This window comes from Microtus ochrogaster, unplaced genomic scaffold (genome assembly GCF_000317375.1).
Source record: "Microtus ochrogaster isolate Prairie Vole_2 unplaced genomic scaffold, MicOch1.0 UNK7, whole genome shotgun sequence".
Classification (NCBI taxonomy): domain Eukaryota; kingdom Metazoa; phylum Chordata; class Mammalia; order Rodentia; family Cricetidae; genus Microtus; species Microtus ochrogaster.
In genome coordinates, this window is record NW_004949105.1 from 284,999 (window position 1) to 306,934 (window position 21,936).

Here is a 21,936-nt window from a genome sequence, read left to right on the forward strand (position 1 = left end):
TCTTTCTTTCATTTTCCCTTCCTTCCTTCCTTCCTTCCTTCCTTCCTTCCTTCCTTCCTTCCTTCCTTCCTTCCTTCCTTCCTAGTCAGGGTTTCTCTGTGTAACAGCTCTGGCTGTCCTAGGACTAGCTCTGTAGACCAAACTGACCTCAAACTCACAGAGATCTGCCTGCCTCTGCCATCCCACCCAAGGGCAGGGATTAAAGGTGTGTGCCACCACTACCTGGCCAGTAAAATACCCTTGTGTAGGAGGTCCTTCTGTATTTGTGTTGCTTTCATTGGTTATTAAAGAAACTGCCTTGGCCTAGTTGATAGGGCAGAACTCAGGTAGGTGGGGAAGACAGAACAGAATTCTGGGAAGAAGGGCAGAGTCAGGCAGATGCCACGGTTTTCCTGACTGAGAGGGATGCTGGTTAGACTCACGTCGGTAAGCCACAGTCAAGTGGCGATACATGTTAATGGAGATGGGTTAAACTAATATGTGAGAGTTAGCCAATAAGAGGCTAGAGATAAAAGACCAAGCAGTTTCTATGCGGTTATTTCTGGTGGAAGCTAGCTGGGTGGCCGGGACCAAAAGCAGGCCAGCTCCTCCTACTACAACCTTGGGTTATAGTTTTCAGCATTGTTTTTCTTCATTCCCTCAGCACTCAAGAAGTCCTATGCTCCATCTCCTCTGCCTATCTCGTAGTTACTGCTTTCTCTAACATCTTTGCAGTTTCTTTCTATTACGAATTAATTTGGGCCTTTGGAGGCAGTCTCTCACTCTGTATCACAGACCATACGGAGACTGTATCTGCCAGGCTGGCCTCAGACTGATGTTAATCGTCTGCTTCCGCCTCCCAAGCACTGAGATTACAGACAGGTGGCACCATGCCTGAATTAATCATTTATGATTGTGTTTTCTTTTAAAAGCCCTCTTTCTTTTGCATAACTTTAAGGGAAACTTGACCTTGATAAGTATCTGTAGGCCCTTTTCTTGAGCATCTAGCTTCTGACAGTTCTCACCTCCCAGAGCTCCCCCTCCTGCTGTGTGGGTTGTGCTGAGTCAAGGAGACTTCTGTTCTGAGCCCTCCTCCCCACTCCTATCCTGACACACCTGATTCAGCACCCGGAGAGTACTGTCCAGACACTATTTTCCACGCCTGATTTATGAGTGAAGAAAAGTTTTCCAGTTTCAAGCAATTCAAACTATATTACAAAAGAATGTTATGTGTGTCCCATGAAAATAACATGAAGAATCAGATGTCAGTAGCCACCAGCGAAGCTTATGGGGCCGCAATCACTAGCCTTCCCTGACATGCTGCTTAAGGCTGCATCGGCACCATTGATGCAGAGCTGAGATAATAACGGTCTTCACAGTCCAAAATACTGAACCCTCTGCAGAAGGTATCAGCTGACCTTGGGCTTAATCCTTTGTTTTCCACGTCAGATGTGCTGTCTTAGCTACAGTTCAATCAGTGAAGAAACACCATGGCCCAGGCGACTTATAAAAGAAAGCATTTAATTGGAAGACTTGCTTACAGTTCCAGAGAGTAAGTCCAGGATTATCATAGTGGGGAGCATGGCAGCAGGCAGGCCAGCATGGAGCAGTAGCTGAGAGCCTGCACCCTGATCTGAAGGTTCAAGGCAGAGATGGGGGACAGGTAGGGTGGGATAGGCCTGGCATGGGGTTTTGAAACCTCAGAGCCCATCCCCAGTGATACACATCATCCAACAAGGCCCCACCTCCTGATGCTTACCACAGTTCCACCAAGTGGGAACCAGGCGTTCAGATATCCGAGCCTATGGAGGGCACGGTCGTTCTAAACACCACCCATGGCCCAGGGTCAGTTTTTGATCCTCTTGGTAAGGATTTCTCCCTAGGGTGTGGCCTGGCTGAGACAGGTACTTCCATGGGCCAGTTTGAGAACTCAGGGTAGCGGGCCCCAGGACCTCTGTCTCATCTTCCACGGCCAATTCCTTGCATTCATATTCACATCTAACAGCCAGTCAGAACCAGTGCTAGACCTTGCTGCCTCTGTTGTGTTTTCTAGGGGGCAGCTGCTCGCTGTTTGGGGTTCCTCTGTTTTCAGGCTCATTGGTACTGCCCAGGGACCCTTTCCTCCTCCTCCATGTCGATGCTGCAATGGCACGAGGCTTACGGCTGATGGTACGCTGTCCCCACCTGCCTGTATTTGGAGTTCTGCTCAATGTTTCACACTGCAACGTGGGGCCATCAGCTACAAGTGTTTCTGGTTGCATTTTTAGCTACCCTGGGATGTCTAAGGCCATGGTTAGACACTCAAGAAGCACTCATATTATAGAGTGCTATTTTTAGTTTCTATAAATTATATTTTGTTTTTTTTTACTTGAATATATCAGGTTATTTTGGTTTTATTGCCTTTTTCTCATAGATTTTGTCCTTGCTTTCATTTAATTTGTGAGACTTAAAAGAAACTGGTTTCCAGGGTGCTCTTCAATTCGTCATGTAGCTGAGGCTGGACTTGAATTCCTGATCCCCTTGCCTCCACTGCCCAAATGCTGCTCTTGTTTGCTTGCTGGACATACCTGTTTTATTATCTACACCTGATGAGACCTCTAGCTGGAGTCTGGTCCTTTTGCTTTTCCCAAGGTGCACGGTCCATTTGAACTGCCTGCCATTCAATTTCGTGGCCATCCGTGTGAACAATCAGAAGCCCATCTGAGGGATACTCTTCATAGTAGCCTTGTGTTTGCCTTTTCAGGGCCAATGCCCAACTGTGCACAGTGCTGTGCCCTGTAGCTTTAGTAAACTGGGAGGCGGCCACGAGAGAGATCATCTGGGTCTAGGAGTCTAAGAACAAGCCTGGGGAAAAAAGCTGGTGTGGTGACGGCCACAATCCTAGCTGCCCTTCAGTCTATGTCTTTACATTGCAATAAAAACATGTCCTCTGTGGCTAGCGATGACTAATGCATTGGTGGATAACATAAACCGCTGCATTTTGCAGACTGCAGCTGCCGGGTTTGGTGGTGCATACCTTTAATCCCAACGCTTGTAAGGCAGACGTAGGTAGATTTCTGTTGAGCTCAGAAAGGTCAGCCTGGCCTAACCCTGAGCCTACATAATCAGAACTATGTAAAGAGACCCTGCTTCAAAATAAATAAAAAGAAGACTGTATCTACGCTGTGTAGCATCTAACTTAGATTCACAGAGCAGTTTGCGCAAGAATTCTCATTTCTTCCCATCCATTGACGGCTGCTCCTGCAACTACCACCCATCAAGAGTTCCAGTTCTTCCTACTTTCACGGTGTGACTCATCCTTGTTCAGCTCTGCCCCTACTTCAGCAAATACCACCACGCATTCCTATTAGTACACTCTCCCGAGCCCCTTTAAAACTCATTCTGTTCCTTACAATCTACCAGTCCAAATTCTCCACATTTCTCCATTGGAAGTAGTGGTCCTTTTTCCACTGGCTGAGGCTCATGTATGACAGCGGCCCCTCCAGAATCGCCTCTCCTCCCTCCTGGATGCAGAGCGCTGCCTCCCGACTCCTCTGTGACAATCTGACCTCTTTTTGCTCCCTTTCTGAACCTGATACACACGAGTCCAGTTGTCTTCAGTCCCTTCAAGGCCACCTCCCTGTGGGCAGTGCTGTTGCAAGGAGCTCTCAGAGGGCAGTGTTATCCTAGCTGCTTCTGACCATTGGGGCCTGGCATAGTAAGTGACCCAGAATAAATGTCCTACTATGTCCTTTTTCTGTTTGGTGTGAACCAACCTTCGACTTTTGTAAGAAGGTGAATGTTAAGAACAGCTGGGGCACGAGAATGTTTAGGTCTAATACGGGCTCATGGTGATCCCCATGTGCAATAAACCCTTCACATGGGCCGTGGTGGAATTTCTCATTTAAAAAAAATGCTAGAATTCAAAATATTCAATTTCCTCTGTAAGATCTGATCATGTTGGAAGGCTGCTGCACAGCCCCTTCTCAGCTCTGTGGCCACAAGCCTTTCATCACCCCGAGAAAGGAGATCTGCCTTGGGCCTTCTACCTCCTTCTGTGCTACTACTGGCCCTGTCCCATACAGCATCCTCATTGTTTTTCAAATGAGGCTTGTGGTCTCCTGAACCCAAACCCTTGCCCTGTCTCTGCCACCCCCAACTTCACACTGTCGGGACACAGAGTCCTTCTCTTGCCTCCCCTAACTGGTTCCCAATAATTTAATGACTGGGTTTCACACCGCTGGCTGAGTGCCCCATTTGGTTGATAGGGTGCTCTTGGTTTTTTAGCCCCGAGGTCTGGCAGCCTCCTCTTTTCTAGCTTTCTCTGGCCCAGTCAGCTGACTGATAGAGCCCTTGCTTCTCCCCTGTGGATGCTGGCCCAGCCCAGGAGGGAGTTCCTCCCTGCCATTCCTCTCTCCTTAGCTTTGGCTGGATCACACTGGCTGGACCGCAGAAGGGGATATGAAGTTAACTTTCTCAGTAAATCTTCCCTCTGGGCTCTTCAAGATAGAACAATCATTTGTTCCCATAGATAAGCTGTGAATCCAAATGCTTAAAAAATTGAAACCAGATTAATAAAGCCATAGCAGCTGCCAGTATCTTAGAATTCTAGGTGGAGTTTCGCCCCTGGAAGGTCTTAAGGCTTTGGGAAAATAGGAACGCCTAGGCTGGGAACTCGTACCAAATAAAATATTAGTTTAGCCTGTAGAATATGTGTGCACTCTTGTTTAGTTTCAGGTCAATAATTTTAATTACTGCCTTTCAGTTAACAATTCAAAGAGTAAAGGGAGAAAACCAGATACTGTCTTTTTGACACATGCGAAACCTTCACGGCTTTAAATCAGCAGAAAAAGCAACACCGAGAGCAGAGAACCTAATACTTTGTAACCACACACAACTCTAAAGTAGACTTCACAGCCTAATATTAATTAAATCAAATAATCGCTGAGCACACAATAAGTGAACAGATCACCTACTGTCTTTGTGCTCTTGGTTTGTTTGGACCCAGGGCTATTTAGCAGCCATTTTCTAATCTGTGCTGGGAACGACCATGTTTGAGGCGGACACAACACAGAATATAGACCTCAGTGCCCTGGCTCCCTTTTCCATGAGGGTGTGTCTCCTGGCCCTGCACCGTGGGCTGTCAGACAGCAGGGCAGGTGGGCTGGTGATCTCACCAGTTGAATGGCTTGCCAGAAGTCTCAGGCTGTGCCCCAGAAAATAGCTGTTTAGCAAGCCTCCGGTTTCATGTGGGGAGACGATGGGCAGCAGAGGAGGCAGAATCAAGGCCTGGTCAGGACACCTATGTCCTGACCCTAGAACCTGTAACTGCGGTACCTCACGTGCAGAGGTTTAGGGGGAAGTGGTACTCAGCTGACTTGAAGAAAGGTAATATCCCAGATTACCTGGGTAGGCTGTGTAATGACAAGGCCCCTCAGCTAAGGATGATGGGGGTCTGGGAATGAGAATCTGAGTGGGGTGAATGGACAAAGACCCAACTTTACTGTGACTAAGGTGGAACAGAGGCCAAGGGATAAGAGTGGGAACCCATCACCCAGAAAAAATGCGGGGCAATGGTTTCTCCGCAGGGCTCCAAAAAGGAGACAGTTCCGCTGACACCTTATCTTGGGAAATTCTTCCCCACTTCCTGGAAATCTAAGAACTTTGGCTTTGACTGCAGGTGGTTGAATTTTGCATTTCAAAATCATCAGAAGTATTCCTGGACAAATATTACAGCATTAACAGATCAACCATGATCTACACTACTGATATCATTTTTTTCATGCTACTGTCCCGGAACTTCACTGTATAGTGCAGATAAAATTTGTGTGGTGGACTATAGTAAAGTTGAGTGATTTTCTAGTTTTATTTTGTATTATAAATATTTCTTCCACTGTCTTGTTTTTCATAATTATCAGTGCTGCTCGACATTTTACCAGGTTGATTTCTAATAATGAAAATTTTTTTTTTTCTGGGCATCCATTTCTTTTCAGTATAATGAATGTTTGCTGGTGAGCATTGCTAGAGTGAACATCATTGGTGGGATGCTAAGTGTTGTCAACTTGACAGAATTTAGGATTTCCCAGGAGCTGGACCTCTGGGCATGCCTGCGTGGATGATCTTGATTAGGTTAAATCAAGGAGGGAGGGAGTACCCACCAAAGCAGATGGCGTTGTTCCCTAGGTATGGTCCCAGACTGCACAAGTGGTGAAGGGGGCTGAGCAGCAGCAGCAAGCGCTCAGTGCTCTGTGTCCCTGACTATGGATGGCATGTCATGTGGCCAGCTGCTTCAGGCTCCTGCTGTCTTGTCTTCCCTGTGATGCTGGACTATACTTGTACTGTGGCAGAACAAACCATTTCTCCCTAAAATTAATGTTGTAGGGGTATTTTACCAAAGCAACAGGGAATTAAAGAAGTACATGCAACTTGTCTTCTCTTGGAAGATTTTTATTACAATCAAAGCACATGGATCTAGGACATAAATACCTTTGTTTCCATGGTGATCAAGAAATTGCTTCCTCAAGTCATCATGTCAGAGACTGGGGATGTAGCTTAGTGTCACAGTGTTTGCTTGTTCAGCATGCAGGAGGTGCTAGGCTTGATTTCCACGTGTGAAAGTCAAGAACTTGTCCACTTCTCAAGCCACCAGCAGTGTAGTACGCACACCCAGCCTTGTTAAGTACAGGCAGTTAACTTTCAAAATTGTCGTCTCAATGTCTTCAAGTGAGCAACTAATGGCTTGTGATGAGCAAAGAGATAGGAGATGCTCACTTTGGGGCTTTTATATTTATTCTGATGCATGAAAGTAACTTGAATTGCAGAATCTCAAAGGATTGTTAAGAAAAAGTAAAAAATCTCCTCAATTCAACCATAACATTAGGAATAATGTTACAAAGGGGCTGGTGGTGATTTAACCCATTTAATACATTCCTGAAGTCGTGCTAGAGAACCTCCTTGTGACGGCACTAGATAACTTCTGGTTGGGCCTGGTTGCCAGAAAGATCAACCACATGTTTGGAGGGCGAGATTTCAATAGCCATGAGCTGCAGGGAGGGGGAGTTGAGTGAAGGACTGGAGACAGAAGGCAACCAATCAAGGATTTAATCAGTCAAGTCTGCATTAGGTCACATAAGGGGTTACCATTTGCATACAAACAGATGAATGGTTTTACACATGCAAACAGGGAGGGGACAGCAACTTGCTCTTGATGCTGACCTTTAGCTGGTAGCCTACAAGGGAATACCACCATATAGAGGTACACCTGTGAAACCTGGCTACTGACAGAATTATTAGATTTATTCATGCTTTCCTTTTGTCTTGCTTTGACTTTCACCCTAACTCTTTGCAGTGACCATCCTTGTCTTCTTTTGCTTCTCAGGATGATGTTATGTCCCCCTCAGGGCCTGGATGTAGTACAGACTGGGTGCTGGCACTTTCCCAATGACCAACAGAACTGGGAGACTCCAAAGTTCATGGTGCACGAATAACTTAGGGAATGGTTTGAACAAGTCATTTTTGGGAATCCTAATGCCTTCTTGGTGTATCCTCATGTGGCAGGGGAAGCAAAGAGCTTGCCCTGAGTGTCTCTTTTTAGGGTTCCATGACCTGGTCACTTCTCTAAAACCTCCTAACACTATTTGGGAGTGATGACTTTAAGCTATGGATTTGTGATGGAAAACAGAATTATTCAGATTACAGAGAGAGAGACAATGACAAATGGGGTATTTCTTGTTCTCATTTGATCTACTCCTTCCAAGGCGCTTGAACTGCTGGATCACCCAGTACACATGACAGCACAAATGGCGTTAGATTTCAGAGGGCCGTTCCCACTGGGCTTCATTTCTTGACTTTATTCAGGGGATGGATAACAAAGCGGCTAACAGCCATGCCACAGAATACTGTTTGGCAACAAGAGGAATTGTCTGCTGACACACATGACATGAATGAATCATCAGAGCATTAATTACATGGTGAAAAGAAAGGCCAATGCCACAAAATCACATATTGTATGATTCAATTGCTTATCACTGAAATGACAAAAGTTTGGAAGTGGAGTTGAGACTTACTGAGTTGGAAACAGCAGCTGACATGAGCAACCAATCCCAATACAGAAAACCACAATGGGCCGAGTGACACCTTCAAGCTCACCAAGATGCAGTATCTCTGGTAGGTGCCTGAGCAGCACGAGAATGTGGTGTCACATGAGCATAAGCCAAAATATGGGACATGGGGAGGAGGTCTGCAAGTTCCAAGCCAGTCTGGGCTGTATAGCAAGACCCTGCGCAGCACAAGGAAGAGGGAACAACTGGATAATGTATGCAAGCTTCAAATTGCAATGCAGTGTGGTCATCTACGAAGTTCACTGAGAAGAACTGTGCAATTGAATTACCCCTCAACACACACACACACACACACACGCACGCACGCACAATCTTATAATACTTTTAAGTGAGTTTATAATTATGTATTAGTCACATTCATAGTTATCCTTGGACAAACATGGCACCCGGGCCATGGGCTGGACACCCCTGACATAATTCAGTTCCAGCAGCTGACTTTCCTTAGAAAAACTTGAGGTAACCATTCCAAAGGTAGACACAGTCGTGGCACAAAACTTTCAGGCCCGTCGTTCTCAGCTGCTCTGAGAAGCATCTCAGAAGCTTAAGTATAATCTTACTGATTCCTGGTCGCCCTTGCTATCTAGACACAGCACACAAATAAAGACCTCGGAGTCCAAGACAAGAAAGTTACGGGGTTATTTGATCATTTAGGACTAAAGAATTTAAATCAATTTCCATTCTATTATTGGGAGTAAAGTATCTTGAAGACAAAGGTTCTGTGACCTCTTCATCATGGTCATTATTAGTATTGTGTAAAGAACCCAACTGGTGCCTGCAAAGGCTTCTCTGAAATACAATATGAGTCATGAATGAGTTACATAAAAGAGTATTGAAGATCAAAGCTGGAGTGGTAGCTTAATAGAGTGCTTCTATAGCAAGCCCTGGATTTAATCTCCAGCAACACCCGCCCCCCCATACTGAAGATAAAAACCGCAGCACACAAGGTAATGTGTGACATTAGGCCTTAAGCTGTATGCTGGTTCCTTCTCTCCACGGTTGTTTTTCTTGAGTGTTGAGAACTGCTGCCATAGATGTCTCTCATTGTAGCAACTGGTAGTCGTTAAAGTCACAGACTTTGTGTTGGGTGATGGAATCTAAACAGAGGGGGAAAAAGACAGCTTGACAGTTAAGATAGCTGGTTGCAACACAGGTAATCCTCTTTATGTCTTATAAAACAACAGCTGAAATGTCTTAAATGTTTCAGGACTGGGCAGAGTCCCATTTGTCCTCAGAGTACTCCGGACTTTAAAAGTAAAATAAAATAAAACAAAGTAATTACTTCATGATTATAAGATTATAAGATGTACCGGTCATAGGGAGAGCTAGGTCAGCACAGAGTGGTGGCCACAATCCCTCTGCGATGGCTGGGATGTGTAATGCTCCACAGGTCTGTGTTGAAAGCTCAGTTTCCACCTAGTGGTTGCCGGAGGGAGCCTAGCAGAGGAAGTAAGTGTCTGAGGTGGGTCCCTGGCTGGATCTTGCCCTGGTACCCTCCTCTCTCCGTGCTTCCCAGTTCCCACAAGCTGCTTTGCTCTTCAATGTACACCCTAATCATGATGCTTTGTCCACCCATGGCCCCCAAATAGTAGAACCAGCCAACAGTGCACTAAGATTGCTGACCTGGGGGCTACGATACAGTCTCTCATTTTTCTCAGGATTCTGGTCACAGGAATAAAAGTTATGACAAATATACTATCATGTGTCAATACTAAGAAGCTTACTACCCACAACTGTCTTCTAACTATAAAGAGAAAAAAGGAACACAGCAGACTGCAGGTACTTGCTGGCTGACAAGCTTAATTAGAATGGTTACATTGTCTCCCATCGCAATCACATAATCAGAGAGTGGCCTCAAAGGGCCTTAAAGAGTGATGTTAATGAAAGATGGACGGTCATGATGGTTGCATGGAACAGGGAGGAAAGGGGCTTCATTCTAGAAATTAAAAAATGAAGGGAAAGTAGAAGAAATAAAAAAAGCTCATCTTAGTTTTGGTTTAAGAAAGTGTCCTAGAATTTACCTGTTATCTTCCTGTACAGACAAGCCTCCACAGAAGAGTGTGAACTGGTGAGGGATTCCCTGGTGGGCTTGGCTTCAGAGGGGAGGAACACACTGAGTAGCATTTGTGCATATATGTGCACTTGTGAACACACGCGTGCGCACACACACATTATTATGTATAGTAAAGACAACTGTCAGTATGGCACACCCTTCAGTCTACTGTGCAACGGTGAAGGAGGCCTTACGGTTTATACCTTTGTCTGAGCTTGCCATGCCGCATTATGTTTTTGTTGCTGCCTTTTGTTTTTGCCTTTTCTTGTATCCACCTGTGCCAGGTAAAAGCCACAGTCTTCTTTATGTGTTTACATTATATTGACATTTTGTTTAATTGTACCTGGGTTTTGAGCCACAGGTGAAGATATACTCTCTGTATCCGGTCTATAAAGTAATTCAGCCATATTTCCATTCAGGCTGTAGGAGCTCTTTGGAGCTCTTTCAGTTTTACACAATGAATCTTACAGGGTCACTTTATAAGGCCCGGGGGGTGGGGGGGAACAACCTGTCAAAAGGATGCCTCTTTCTACCTAACTTGAAAGTTCAATATAATCAAAACTTCCAAGTTTTATAAAAAGGAAATTAATATATTGACTCTAACATAGGGATACAGATTTGAAAAGGAGAACCAGTGATAAAAATGACTGACTTGTAATTATAGCAGTAAAGTTCAATGCAACTGGTTTGCACAGAACAAATAGAACACTGCAGGAACACATGCAATGAACCGTGTAGAGGGAGTGAGTGAAAGGGGGCACTGCATATCAGGGCAAAGGGGCAGGTAGACACTGACAAGCCCTGTCCCCCAATCCCTCACAGTGAGTAAGCTACAGGCACAGCAGCTCCAGACAGTAAGAAAACTACCGTAGCCATCATTAGCATTATTCAGCTTTTATGAGATCCAGGTTATACATGAACCCAATACTCCTGCCTCCTCCTCTCAACTGCGTCACCAGTACACAGCTAAGAATTTAATGTAGGAAAGATGTAGGAGATGCCCTTGAAACTGAGGCAACAGCTCTCTCTCACTCCTGTTCTCCTTAGCTTTTTCATTCTTAAAACCAAAATCTCTAACCTCCACACCCGCCATGCTCTTTAGTAGGTCCTGGCACGCATCTAGGGCAAGCACAGTTTTTTAACTACACTCCTGTGTGGTCTTACGGTTGAAGCATGGGGCCACCATGCTGCCGACACTAGTGTTTTGTGGCCTGGAGGACAAATCTATTTAACTGAACATTGGTGGCTAGTGATGACATTGTGCCAGCTCAAGAGCACCGGGACTAGGCTTCTCTTTGCCTGACAAAGGTCCAAAAGGAAGCTCAGAGGCTGTGCACACAAGCTCACTCAGTTGGGCATCTCCTCTTCTTTACTGTGGGAAGAGTATTACCTAAGTCTCTGGGGGACAGTCATGGCAAGAACTTCACCTTTCAGTAGCAGGGACCCAGGTTGTGGATGTCCCTGTCTCAGTGTGTTTTAGTTATGGTGATGAAACACCATGATGAAAATCAACATGGTGAGGAAAGGGTCTCTTCTGCTTATGCATCCACATCACTATTCATCGTTGAAGGAAGTCAGGACAAGAAACTCGAGCATGACAAGAACCTGGAGGCAGGACTGATGCAGAGGTCATGGAGGCATCTGCTTACTGGCTTGCTCTCTATGACTCTCTATGGCTTGCTCAACCTTTCTTCTAGTACCCAGGAGCACCAGTCCAGGGATGGCACAAGCCACAATGGGCTGAGTCCTACCTGTCAATCACTAACGAAGAAAATGCCCTTGTTTGTCTTTAGCCAAATCTTACGGAGGTACTTTATGAACTGGGGTTTCCTCCTCTTAGATGACTCTAGCTTGAGTCAGACTGACATAAACTAGCCAGACAACCCTCAAGGCACGTTCCCCTGCATAGCTTTTGCATGGTGACCTCAGTTCTGTCTGGAACCAGTGCCCCAGATCTCTCCTGCTGTCTGGTCATTCCATAGGCTTCTCTTCCATGGGCTGAAACAAACTTTTCTCTTTCAGCACTGCTCCCCAAAACTTGCTTGTTAGGACTCCAGTTGTGGCTGTTTTGGACACTCAGAATTCAAGTCTTGGGGTGACTACCATTCTTCACTTCTCATATATCCTGTCAGTGACAGCCACAGAGATGTCAATTAGATGTGATCTGACAAAAGCATGGCTAACCATACTTGCTGATGAGCTGAGCACCCAGGGGTCAGCATCCTTATCACTCCCATCACAACCTCCCTCTCCACAGAGCTTTCCCACTTGCATTCCACAACACCCACACCTCTAGGCCTTGAGTGGGCAGCTGGTTTCCAGGTCTCGTTCCCTCCCTTGGTCTTCTCTTCTTCCATTCAGTCACTCCAGATTGACTGCTTCTCCTGACTGAAGTACCTAGCACCTCCAGGCAAGGACACAGGTCTCTCTAGCCCCCCTTCCTTATTCACTCCCTGGCTCCAGAGCAGCTCTCAGCAAGGATCTCGCCCACTTAGCTTCATTCCTGCACCCCATCATCTTCTTCAGAGTATCTGCCAATACCTTTGTTTGAATCTGTTTTCTGTCTTTCTCTAAGCCTATGACTGTGTCTTTCTTGTCAAGTATTACATATGTAGTGCCTAAGAACATGCTCACTCACATGCAGAACAAAGTAAGTATCTTCACGGTACAATGAATGAAACCTGATGCCGTGTGTGTGTGTGTGTGTGTGTGTGTGTGTGTGTGTGTGTGTGTGTGCGCGCGCGCGCGCACGCCATGTACACTCAAGGCAGCCAACACTGACTGGCAACTCAACAGATCATAGTCACCTAGTAGACAAGTCTTTGGGCATATCTGTGAGTTTCTAGGTTGGATTAACTGAAGTGGGAAAATGTGAAAGGTACCATTCCACGGGCTCAGGTCCTGGACTGAGGAGAAAAGAGAAAGTGAGGTGAGCAGCGGTTCTCATCTCCTGCTGCCTGGCTAAGGACAAAATGTGCCTGCTGCCTCGTGCCCTGCCTCTGCAAAACATGCCCACTGCCTCATGCCCTGCATCTGTGACTATGGATGAAATGTGCCCGCTGCCTCGTGCCCTGCCTCCGTGACTGTGGACAAAATGTGCCCACTGCCTCGTGCCCTGCCTCCGTGACTGTGGACAAAACGTGCCCACTGCCTTGTGCCCAACTCTGTGACCTCACACTGTGATGGTCTTCATTCTAAACTGTGAGGCAGAATAAACCCTTTTTTTCCTTTCTAAAGTTGCTATTATCAGACATTCTGTCACAGCAAAGAGACAAGTAACTCATTCTTATTCTTCATGGTAAGTGTTTGGTCTAAGGAACTTCCACTCGGCTCTGATACTGCCCAGAGCTACCCAGAACCTGGCACCTCTCTGAGGATGCCCTGAGGACTTAACCATGTCCTGGACATGGGAATAAAGTAATTTATCACAAGGCCATCCCAGTGCAACCAACCATTTTCTCTATCCTATAATTATCACTGGGTCTGCTATTGATCTCAGTGGTGGATTTTGGGATCTTCAACTTTGTTGACTTAGTTGTGGCAGGTTCTTGTTTCTACTGGATGTACCTATACAGACAATTGCACCATATAAAGATGGTTTCTCATCCTTTAAGCTCCCACCCCCTTTTCCGCTTACTTGACTGGCCACTCTAGAATACTGTTGAAGGGTAACAGCCTTGCTGTGCTTCTTACACCTGACATGAATCTTACACAAAGGTTCTCACTATTAAATAACTTCCCATAGTTATTTCTTAACAGATAACATGGGTAGGTTAAAAGTTCCTAACTGCTCCTGATTCTTGAGACATTTTTGTCATGGGAGATGCTCAATTATCTTTCCTGCTTTTAAACACGACTGGGGAAAACAACAGATGAAGAAAAGCCACGCTACTTATTTACTCCTATTTGTAGCTGACACTTGGTTATGTGCATTTTATGTTTAGCACACCATGAAATTCGATTTACTAAGATTTTATTTTAGGTTTTTGATATCCATGTTGCCAAAATGATTATATTTAGATCAGTAGCCTTGAAAAATAGGGTGTATAACTTCCTTTTTTAGTTCTGCAATAATTTGTTATTTTTGGTAAAACCTACTACTAACATTATATAGGAGATATCATATAAGCTATACAAACTATAAATTTATCACTTAGCTATTTTGACTGGACACTTCAACGCTATTAAAAGTACGTTCACAATACTGTGCAACCACTAGCACTTACGAACTTTGAGAACTTTCTCATGATCCCAAACCAAATCTCTGTATCCACTACACAGCAACTTGCCACTCCCATGCTCCCTGCCATCGTTCCTGGCATCCGGGTCACACGTTCTGTCTCTGTCCCAGGGATATCATGAGCATGGGTTTGTCTTTCTGTGCCTGGCTTATTCCACTGGGCATAATGGCCACGTGGGGCAGGTATCAGGATCTCCTTTTGCAGGCAGGAGACACTACACCCTGCTTACACGCTGTGTTTGCCTTGCTGTCGGCTGTCAATTGATACTTAGGGTTGCTTCCGCCTTTTTGCCACTGTGAATAATGCTGCTATAATTACAGACATACACATCCTGTGAGACTCATCACTCATATTTGGGGTGGGATATGTATGCTAAGCAGTGGCGCTAGCTGTTGGGTGACATGGTAACAACACAGTGTTTTCCTCAGTGGTCACAATACTTACATTTCCCTTAGCGGCATACAACGGTTCCAATTACCCACATTTTCTTGGCTAGTTTTTATTTTTTAACTTTTGGTCTGTGTGGGGGTAGTACCCATCATAATGGGTGTGGGGTTCTGGTTCACATTTCCCCAGTGGTTAGTTTTGTTGACTACTTTTTGTCATGGGCTGCAGATTTGGATTTTGTCTACATTCATTGTCCCATCTCTTAACACTGATCTTACTATTATTTCTGTCATTCTGATATACTCTCATTTATCTGCTTCTACTTCTGCTGCCTCCCTTCAGGGCCGATGAAGAACGCCTACCCCTTTTCCCGCCCACTCTCCAGTCCGTGGGGTGGTGAGGTTCCATCTTGCAAAGCTCCAGGAGCAGCAGCAGCAGCAGCGGCACAGACCCGCCCTCCTCCCGGATTGTGGAGGGGGACCGAGATCTGGCCATCTACTACATGGACATTCTGCAGATGGCTTTCCTCGACTGGGCACAGTCTAGTGGCTGTCAGCCTTTAGAGGCTGTGCCGGTTTCCCACGAGGCTGGTTTGTATAGCTGCTGCTCATTTTCTCACTTTCTGATGAGCCAGCTGAGCATCGGTCTGTGTTGTGATGGCGTCCCCTGTCCTCTGCAGCACTTTGGCGGATGGTGGGCACCCCGATTCTTTTTTCACTCTCTGTGATGCCCAGTTGGCTTATGTTTTCCACTCCCTGGTTCAGTTTAGGCATCTCATTTTCAATCTTATCAACATGAATTTGGTCATCAAACAAACATCCCTACTCTATGTGCAGTTGTCTCTAATTTGCAGTACTGTTCCCTGGCCGCTGTGCCTTCCTTTCTCAGTATTGATTGCATTTTACTATTTAGAAGATGGGGCTTCACTACTGCCCAGCTGCATGGTCTTCTCTGTGTTGGCCTGTTAACATCTGGGAGGGTCACACTTCTCCCCCTGGGTTTCAAGGTGATCTTATTATCACTCATCTTCTAGCACTGATGTTTAAGAAAGAACTGACAGGAAATTGAAACAGCATAATTTCATGCAACTACTCCTTTCCCTGCTGGAAAGCTGGGAGGCTCATGTTCTTTCGCTCTGGGATGGGACACCTCAGCCCCAGGCCTGTTTGCCAGGCAATGCTCTGCAATATTCCAGTGGTAGATAATGGCAAGTCTACCAATCAGCAGCCTTACAATCAAAGGAAACTTCCACTACCAGTATAAACCCCACTCCTTATGAGGAAGTGGCTGGGCTGGTTTCTGGAGTTCTTTGTAATCCACCCAAAACTTCCACAGGGTACCTCAGGACACAGTGAATTAAGGTAACCCAGGCCGTGATGAGAGAACCCCAGGCAGGGTGAGGCAAACAGCATTCATCTATTTTCTCAGAGTTCTGCAGTGATGCCTGAAGTCAAGGTGTTTCTCTTGAGGTCTCTTGATAGCTGATGCTCTGGCTCCTGGCATTCCCCCCCCCCCCCATAGCGTTTTTGTTATACGTGGCTCCCCTTTCTTAGAAGAGAAACTATCCAATTGGATCAACATCCTCCTTTAGGAGCACTTAACCCTTTGCCATCTTTCAAGGTCCTATCTCCAAATGCAGTCACACCCTAAGTTCCCTGCGGGCTTTCTGTCAACCACTTGAACCCCAGCACTTGGGGTTCTAGGTTGTTTACCATTTACTGCCTGGCAGACAACTGCAACAAAAAGGAACCCAAGCCCAAGGTATCCCAGAGTCACAAGAAAGCCAGCTTTCGGCCAAAACCCAGGGCATCAGTTAACCACGCCAGCGAGCAAAGGCAGGCCAAGTGATCAGTAGCATGGCATTAGAGGGCCTTTTAGATGCTGTTACTCGCTGGGGGTCTTGCTGAGGAGAGGGGCTGCTGCTGAGCTTTGTGAACCTCTGAGCTCTGCAACAGGTCTTAGAGAGGTGCCTGTCACCTCACAAGTGCTGAGCACAACCATGCTAATGGCCACAGTGACTTCCCCGAGTGCACGTTCCTTCTGGAGGCTATAAAATGCTGCTGCGTGATACTGTTTCTGCTCAGAGCTGAAGACACAGATGCCTTTGTGGTCCAGAGGAGGCGGAAGGAACAACTGGCTTGAGATGAACAAGGGTGGCCAGGAAAGTTCAAGGACAATCACCTGGAGTACTGGGAGAGCTTAGGGACCTTTTCTGAGTCTAGTCTTTCCATATATTTCCCAAACCAAAGCTAAGATCCCGTGCCAGCAGCCAACGTACAGACTCTTATCTCCCTCAGTATGACTGGTGGGCTGCTGGGTCTGGATTCTTGGGCAAGGATAAATTAAACACATGGGAAGGGGGAGGGGCAGACTGGCCTCCCGTTCTTCTGGTTTCTTTTCTGGACCCTCAGCTTTCTGTGACTGGTTCTTATCTATGCAACTGGGATATGGGACAAGGTGAGCTTGACCAACCCTCCCGTGTCCATTTAATTATGAATCCCCAGGGAACTTGTCATCCAGATTAGCCTTGATTCACAGAAAGCCACAGTTAACGCATTTAGCTGATCAGCCAGTGGGGACATAATGAATAACCCAGGACAGCATGGGAAGGCCCCCAAGCTATCAGGGACCTTTTTCCTGAAAGCTCTGACACGGGCAACAGTCAAATGTTCTTTGTAAGCTGTGCGGAAGTCATGTCAAGGCTAAACTTTCTTTTTCTGGCAGCTCTGTGGAGAATAGTGCACTATCTCCCCACAATAGCATAAATGTATGCCTTATCTCTTGAATGTAGCCCAGACAATTAAAGGGAGGCAGAGACTGGAATCAGTCTCATGAGAAAGGCCAAACCCATATTATTTAATAACATCGAAGGGAGGGGATGGCGTGACCAGGAATGACCACAGCACCAAGTCACACATCTTGACAGCTCTTGGTGCAGAGTTCTGTGTGCCTCTTTCTCACCAGTTAGGGGCCTTAGACCCTGGGATCTTTGAGATATAAAATGGGAACTAGACCTTGTGGGAGTGCTGAGGAGAAGTCAACAATTAGGAAACAGTTTTAAATAACACCCATATTACTGACATTAGGACAGGTAGTGCCTGGTTCCTGCTACCAGGAAGTTGATGTTTGTTCTCTTGTTGATTTTCATGTATATTCAAGTGCCCACAGGGGTGTTCTTGCTCAAAAATCCCCCATTTCTCCTCCTGGTTGAATGATTCATGGAGAATGTTGGCCCAAGTACAGTGCTGTTTCAGGGAAAATGGGCTCTAGGGAGTGGACGGGGAACACAGACTCCTTGTAAGGCAGCGTGGCATCTGCCACCCTCTGTGGAGAGCGTGAGTAAGGCAAGGAATAAATGCCTCCTGTTGAATTCCACAGGCTGACATTCTGCACTCGTTCATGTCCTATGTCAGCAACACACAATGGCCGGGAAGGCAGGATGCTCAGCGCTAACGGTTCATCAGACAAGGCTAGAAGAAATTCTTACAAGAATCTCTCACTTTCTCTGAGGCACTTCTCAGCAGGGTCACACAAAGCTCAATTATAAGAATAAATATAAAGCTATCAACCAAGCAAATGTAGGACACTCAGGCCTTGGATTTTCATTTTGGATGAGAACTAACAAATTCGAAAGGGGATAGAAAAAGCTTTTAATACTTTTGGTCTGTTTGTTTCAAGACAGGGTTTCTTTGTGTAGTCCTGGCTGTTTTGGAACTCACTATGTAGACCAGGCTGGCCTCAAGCTCACAGATCCAACTGCCTTTGCCTTCCAAGTGCTGGGATTAAAGGCGTGCACCACCATTGCCTGGGCTTTTAACACTTTTAAATAAACATTTTATCCAACCTACCCTGAAGATTCATCTTGGCCCAAACTCATACTGTCTATTCCAGTTGGAATAAACTTAATTGATGAATACTGAATATTGCTTTCATAACATATCATGAAATAATTTTCCTTTCAAGTCAATGCTTTAAAAGTTCCTGTTAATCTCTGTATATATTTTTTTCTATTTACTCATTTATTTTAGAGCATTCATACTTAGTAGGTAAGTGCACTACCATCAAGCTATATCTTCAGCCCCTCTGGGTATGTTTTGAGAACCAGTATCTCTTCTCTTTCTCTCTCTCCCTCTGCAGGATGACCCCACCCAGGGCCTTGTACAGAGTAGGAAAGCACTCAATCCCTGAATCTAATCCACCAGCCTGAGAATAAAATGTTCTCTAGAGAAATGTTTATAATAGTGTAAGTTTTGGGGAGTAAGAGCCTTCAAAGGACACACGTCACTTTGTTATGGCACTGGGGTGATAGCTCTATGCTGGCAGGGACGCTGTCACTCAGAGGTCCTGGGAAGGCCAACCACAACACACACCATGTCACATGCTCTTGTGTTGTCTCCTTTGGTCACCACACAAGGTGAGCAGAAAAAGATCAAGACAGTGCAGTGTCTGGAGTGGACACAGGCATAGGACTCGGCTATGTTTGCCTATCTGTGCTTGGTGGACAGATGTGGAGGCAACACCTCTGTTATGTGTACATCACGGCATCTGTTGGGTTATCATTCAATTCACAAAGAAAAACCGAGCTAACTAGTATTTGAAAGATACATGGCTCAGGCTGTAAGACTTGTGTGTTTGGGGTACTCATCTTACACAGGCAGGCCTGAAGCACGCACAATACCCGGATGCTGCCAAGGGCAGAGAAGCTGGTGCAATCAATGACAGGTCAGCAACAGGACGTCAATTAGGGGGAGGAAAGGAGCAGAAACTAGGGTCCCAGAGCCAGCCCTGGCATGCAGAGAATGTTGCGGAGCCTTGGGGGGATGCAGCAGGTAGGCAGTCATCCTCTAAAACCCTAGCCAGAGCCAACAGACAAAACAACCGGAAGAACTTAGCCTGGCTGAGACAGTGACTGCACAGGACGCGGGAGCAACAGGAAGGGCTGCCAGTCACCCAGCCTGGAAATAACAAGACTACAGGCTCGGTCTGGGGCCCTGAGCAGCACACAGTTCCCGAACTCTAGAACCATTAGCTGTCGTTTCAGACTGGACACCAGGCATGCCCAGGCGTGTTTTCAGGGCCCAGTTCTGGTCTGTAGTGACTGTTAATTTGATGCACTTTTCCAAGAAACCAAACGAGAAGCCGGCTTCAGAGCATGTGATGACTGAAGGTTCTATTCTTGGTACTCAGAAGAGTAAACAGTGGCTTGGCTTTGGGACTGGAGCTAAATGGTAGTGCTTTTTTTTTTTTAATAGTTTCTAAGGAAAAGACAAATTGCTCTATAGCAGATAGTAAAAAGTACTTTTGTACAAATGTACAGGAACACTCATCAATCATTTAAAAGATATTCATAAAATGTATGTGTTTTTGTGTGAATGGAACTTTGGAAAACAAGGTTATCTATTTATCTATTCAAGGACAACATCAAGAACAGAGTGAGAGAAGCCAGAACCTTGGGATTTAGAGATGAGGGTGAGATGGGGAGGAGGGGAAGCAGGAAGGAGGAGAGGGAGAAGGAGAGAGATAAATAAATACAGTGGGAGACAGTTTTGGAGGACCCAGCAAAGACTTCAGCCTCAGGAGAGAAAGGGGAAGACAGAAAGAGGAGATGACTAGGGAGGGGTGGAGGGGAGGAGCAGGTGGAGGTGGGGAGCAGGAGGACAGAGTAGAGGAGAGAGGAGGGAATGAGAAGGGGAGGAGATGGTTGGACTTCAGCCACAAGAGACAAAGGAAAGGTGAAAGAAAGGGACACACACACACACACACACACACACACACACACACGAGATAGCTCTGAAGGAACCAGGTAAGGATCTGTAAATGGCGTAATCCATTGTTAGGGTGGAGCTGAGTCTTCTTATGTTCAAGTCCTACCCCCAGCACCTTAGAATGTAGATGTACTTGGAGACAGAATCTAGGGAAGGCATTACATTAAAACTAGGTCCCAGGTGGGATTGAACCAGTCTCACCAGTGTCTTTAAGGACGACGTGTGGACTCAAAGAAGCAAGTCACGAAGGGAAGGGATGTCACTTGCGAGCTTAGGGGAAAGTCATAGGGAATCTCTCTGACCCTACCTTGGCCTTGTCCTTCCAGGTGCCATGATGGTGAGAAAAGACTGTTTCAGGTCTGCAGGACTTAGTCTTGGCAAACCAATACATTTGCCAAACTTTCAGTGATTCTCAAAGCTGAGTCTGGAGTTCATCCTGTCTGGGATGAGTCCATTGCAGGATGGTGAGCCCAGCATAAAAGGAGGGAAAGAGAAGGACAGAAAGGGAGAAGAAGGAGGCAGGACGACACCCCTGGGAAAGCGCACTCCTGGCTGCACGGCCTTTCTCCTCTAGAGAGTTCTGCAATCCTAAGTGGAATAACTGGTGAAGTCTGTCTGTCGCTATCATACGTGTAGCTAGCCTCCTATGGCTAGAGGTCTAGGTTAGTATCTTTTCCTCCCTGGGAAACTCAGGTAGCACCTAGTACAGGTATCTAACTCAAGACAGCCAGTGTACCGTGGTTACCCCGTGTTCACAGGTTGAGGATGAGTGGGCTCTGAGTGAGCAGGTTTCCTACATGTGCTGAGAGGGCGAGGCCCAGTGCAATCTCTTCTCCTTGTGGACTGTCATTCAGCTGGCAGTAAGGGGCAGGTGTGTCCATGACTATTAGGGAAGACGCCTGGAGGCTGAGCTGCTAATCTCAGGCCCAAACCACATGGGCACCGTCTATGTCTCCCAATGCCTGTTCTTACTACCTGAACCACAAAGCAGTAGTCTCTTTAAGCTCCTGATGGCCTTGTGACCAGCAGCACCCTCCCCTGTCCCACCACCTGGGTTCCTACCTAAGACCCATTTCTCCGACAGGTACTGGATCCTCGGTTCCTTCTTGCCACGGTAGGGACCAATGATGAGGCTGGCCAGCTGAGGGGTTGGGCTGACGTGACCACCACACAGGAGCACCAGTTCACACAGCTTGGCTCTTGGGGGGCTGCTGGCTGGTGCAATGAACATCTTTGGCTGATTGGCGAAGAGGGCTCCTTGGTATCGCTGGGTAGACAACTGGCGCTCAAGTCTGCAGACCTGTGGAGGGAAGGAAGTCAGTGGGGGCAGAACTCACTCAGTGTGGAGAGCACATTAACAGTGAAGCTGACTTCTCTTTTCGAAAATAAACTCAAGGTAAGGTTACTGTATTAGT

The 21,936-nt window shown here is 46.3% G+C and overlaps 1 protein-coding gene across 1 annotated transcript in view; it reads right to left on the reverse strand.

Moving 5' to 3' along the window:
- Positions 1–6,454: 6,454 nt before the first annotated feature.
- The window catches only part of LOC113458192 (microcephalin-like), a 63,116-nt gene continuing 47,634 nt past the window's right edge, over positions 6,455–21,936 (reverse strand). The window contains exons 2-3 of the mRNA XM_026788817.1: positions 21,584–21,821; positions 6,455–9,172 (exon numbers count right to left, since the gene is read on the reverse strand). Coding sequence (XP_026644618.1) covers positions 9,117–9,172; positions 21,584–21,752 — 225 coding nt within the window. The 5' untranslated portion in view covers positions 21,753–21,821 and the 3' untranslated portion in view covers positions 6,455–9,116. The remainder of the gene's footprint in view (positions 9,173–21,583; positions 21,822–21,936) is intronic.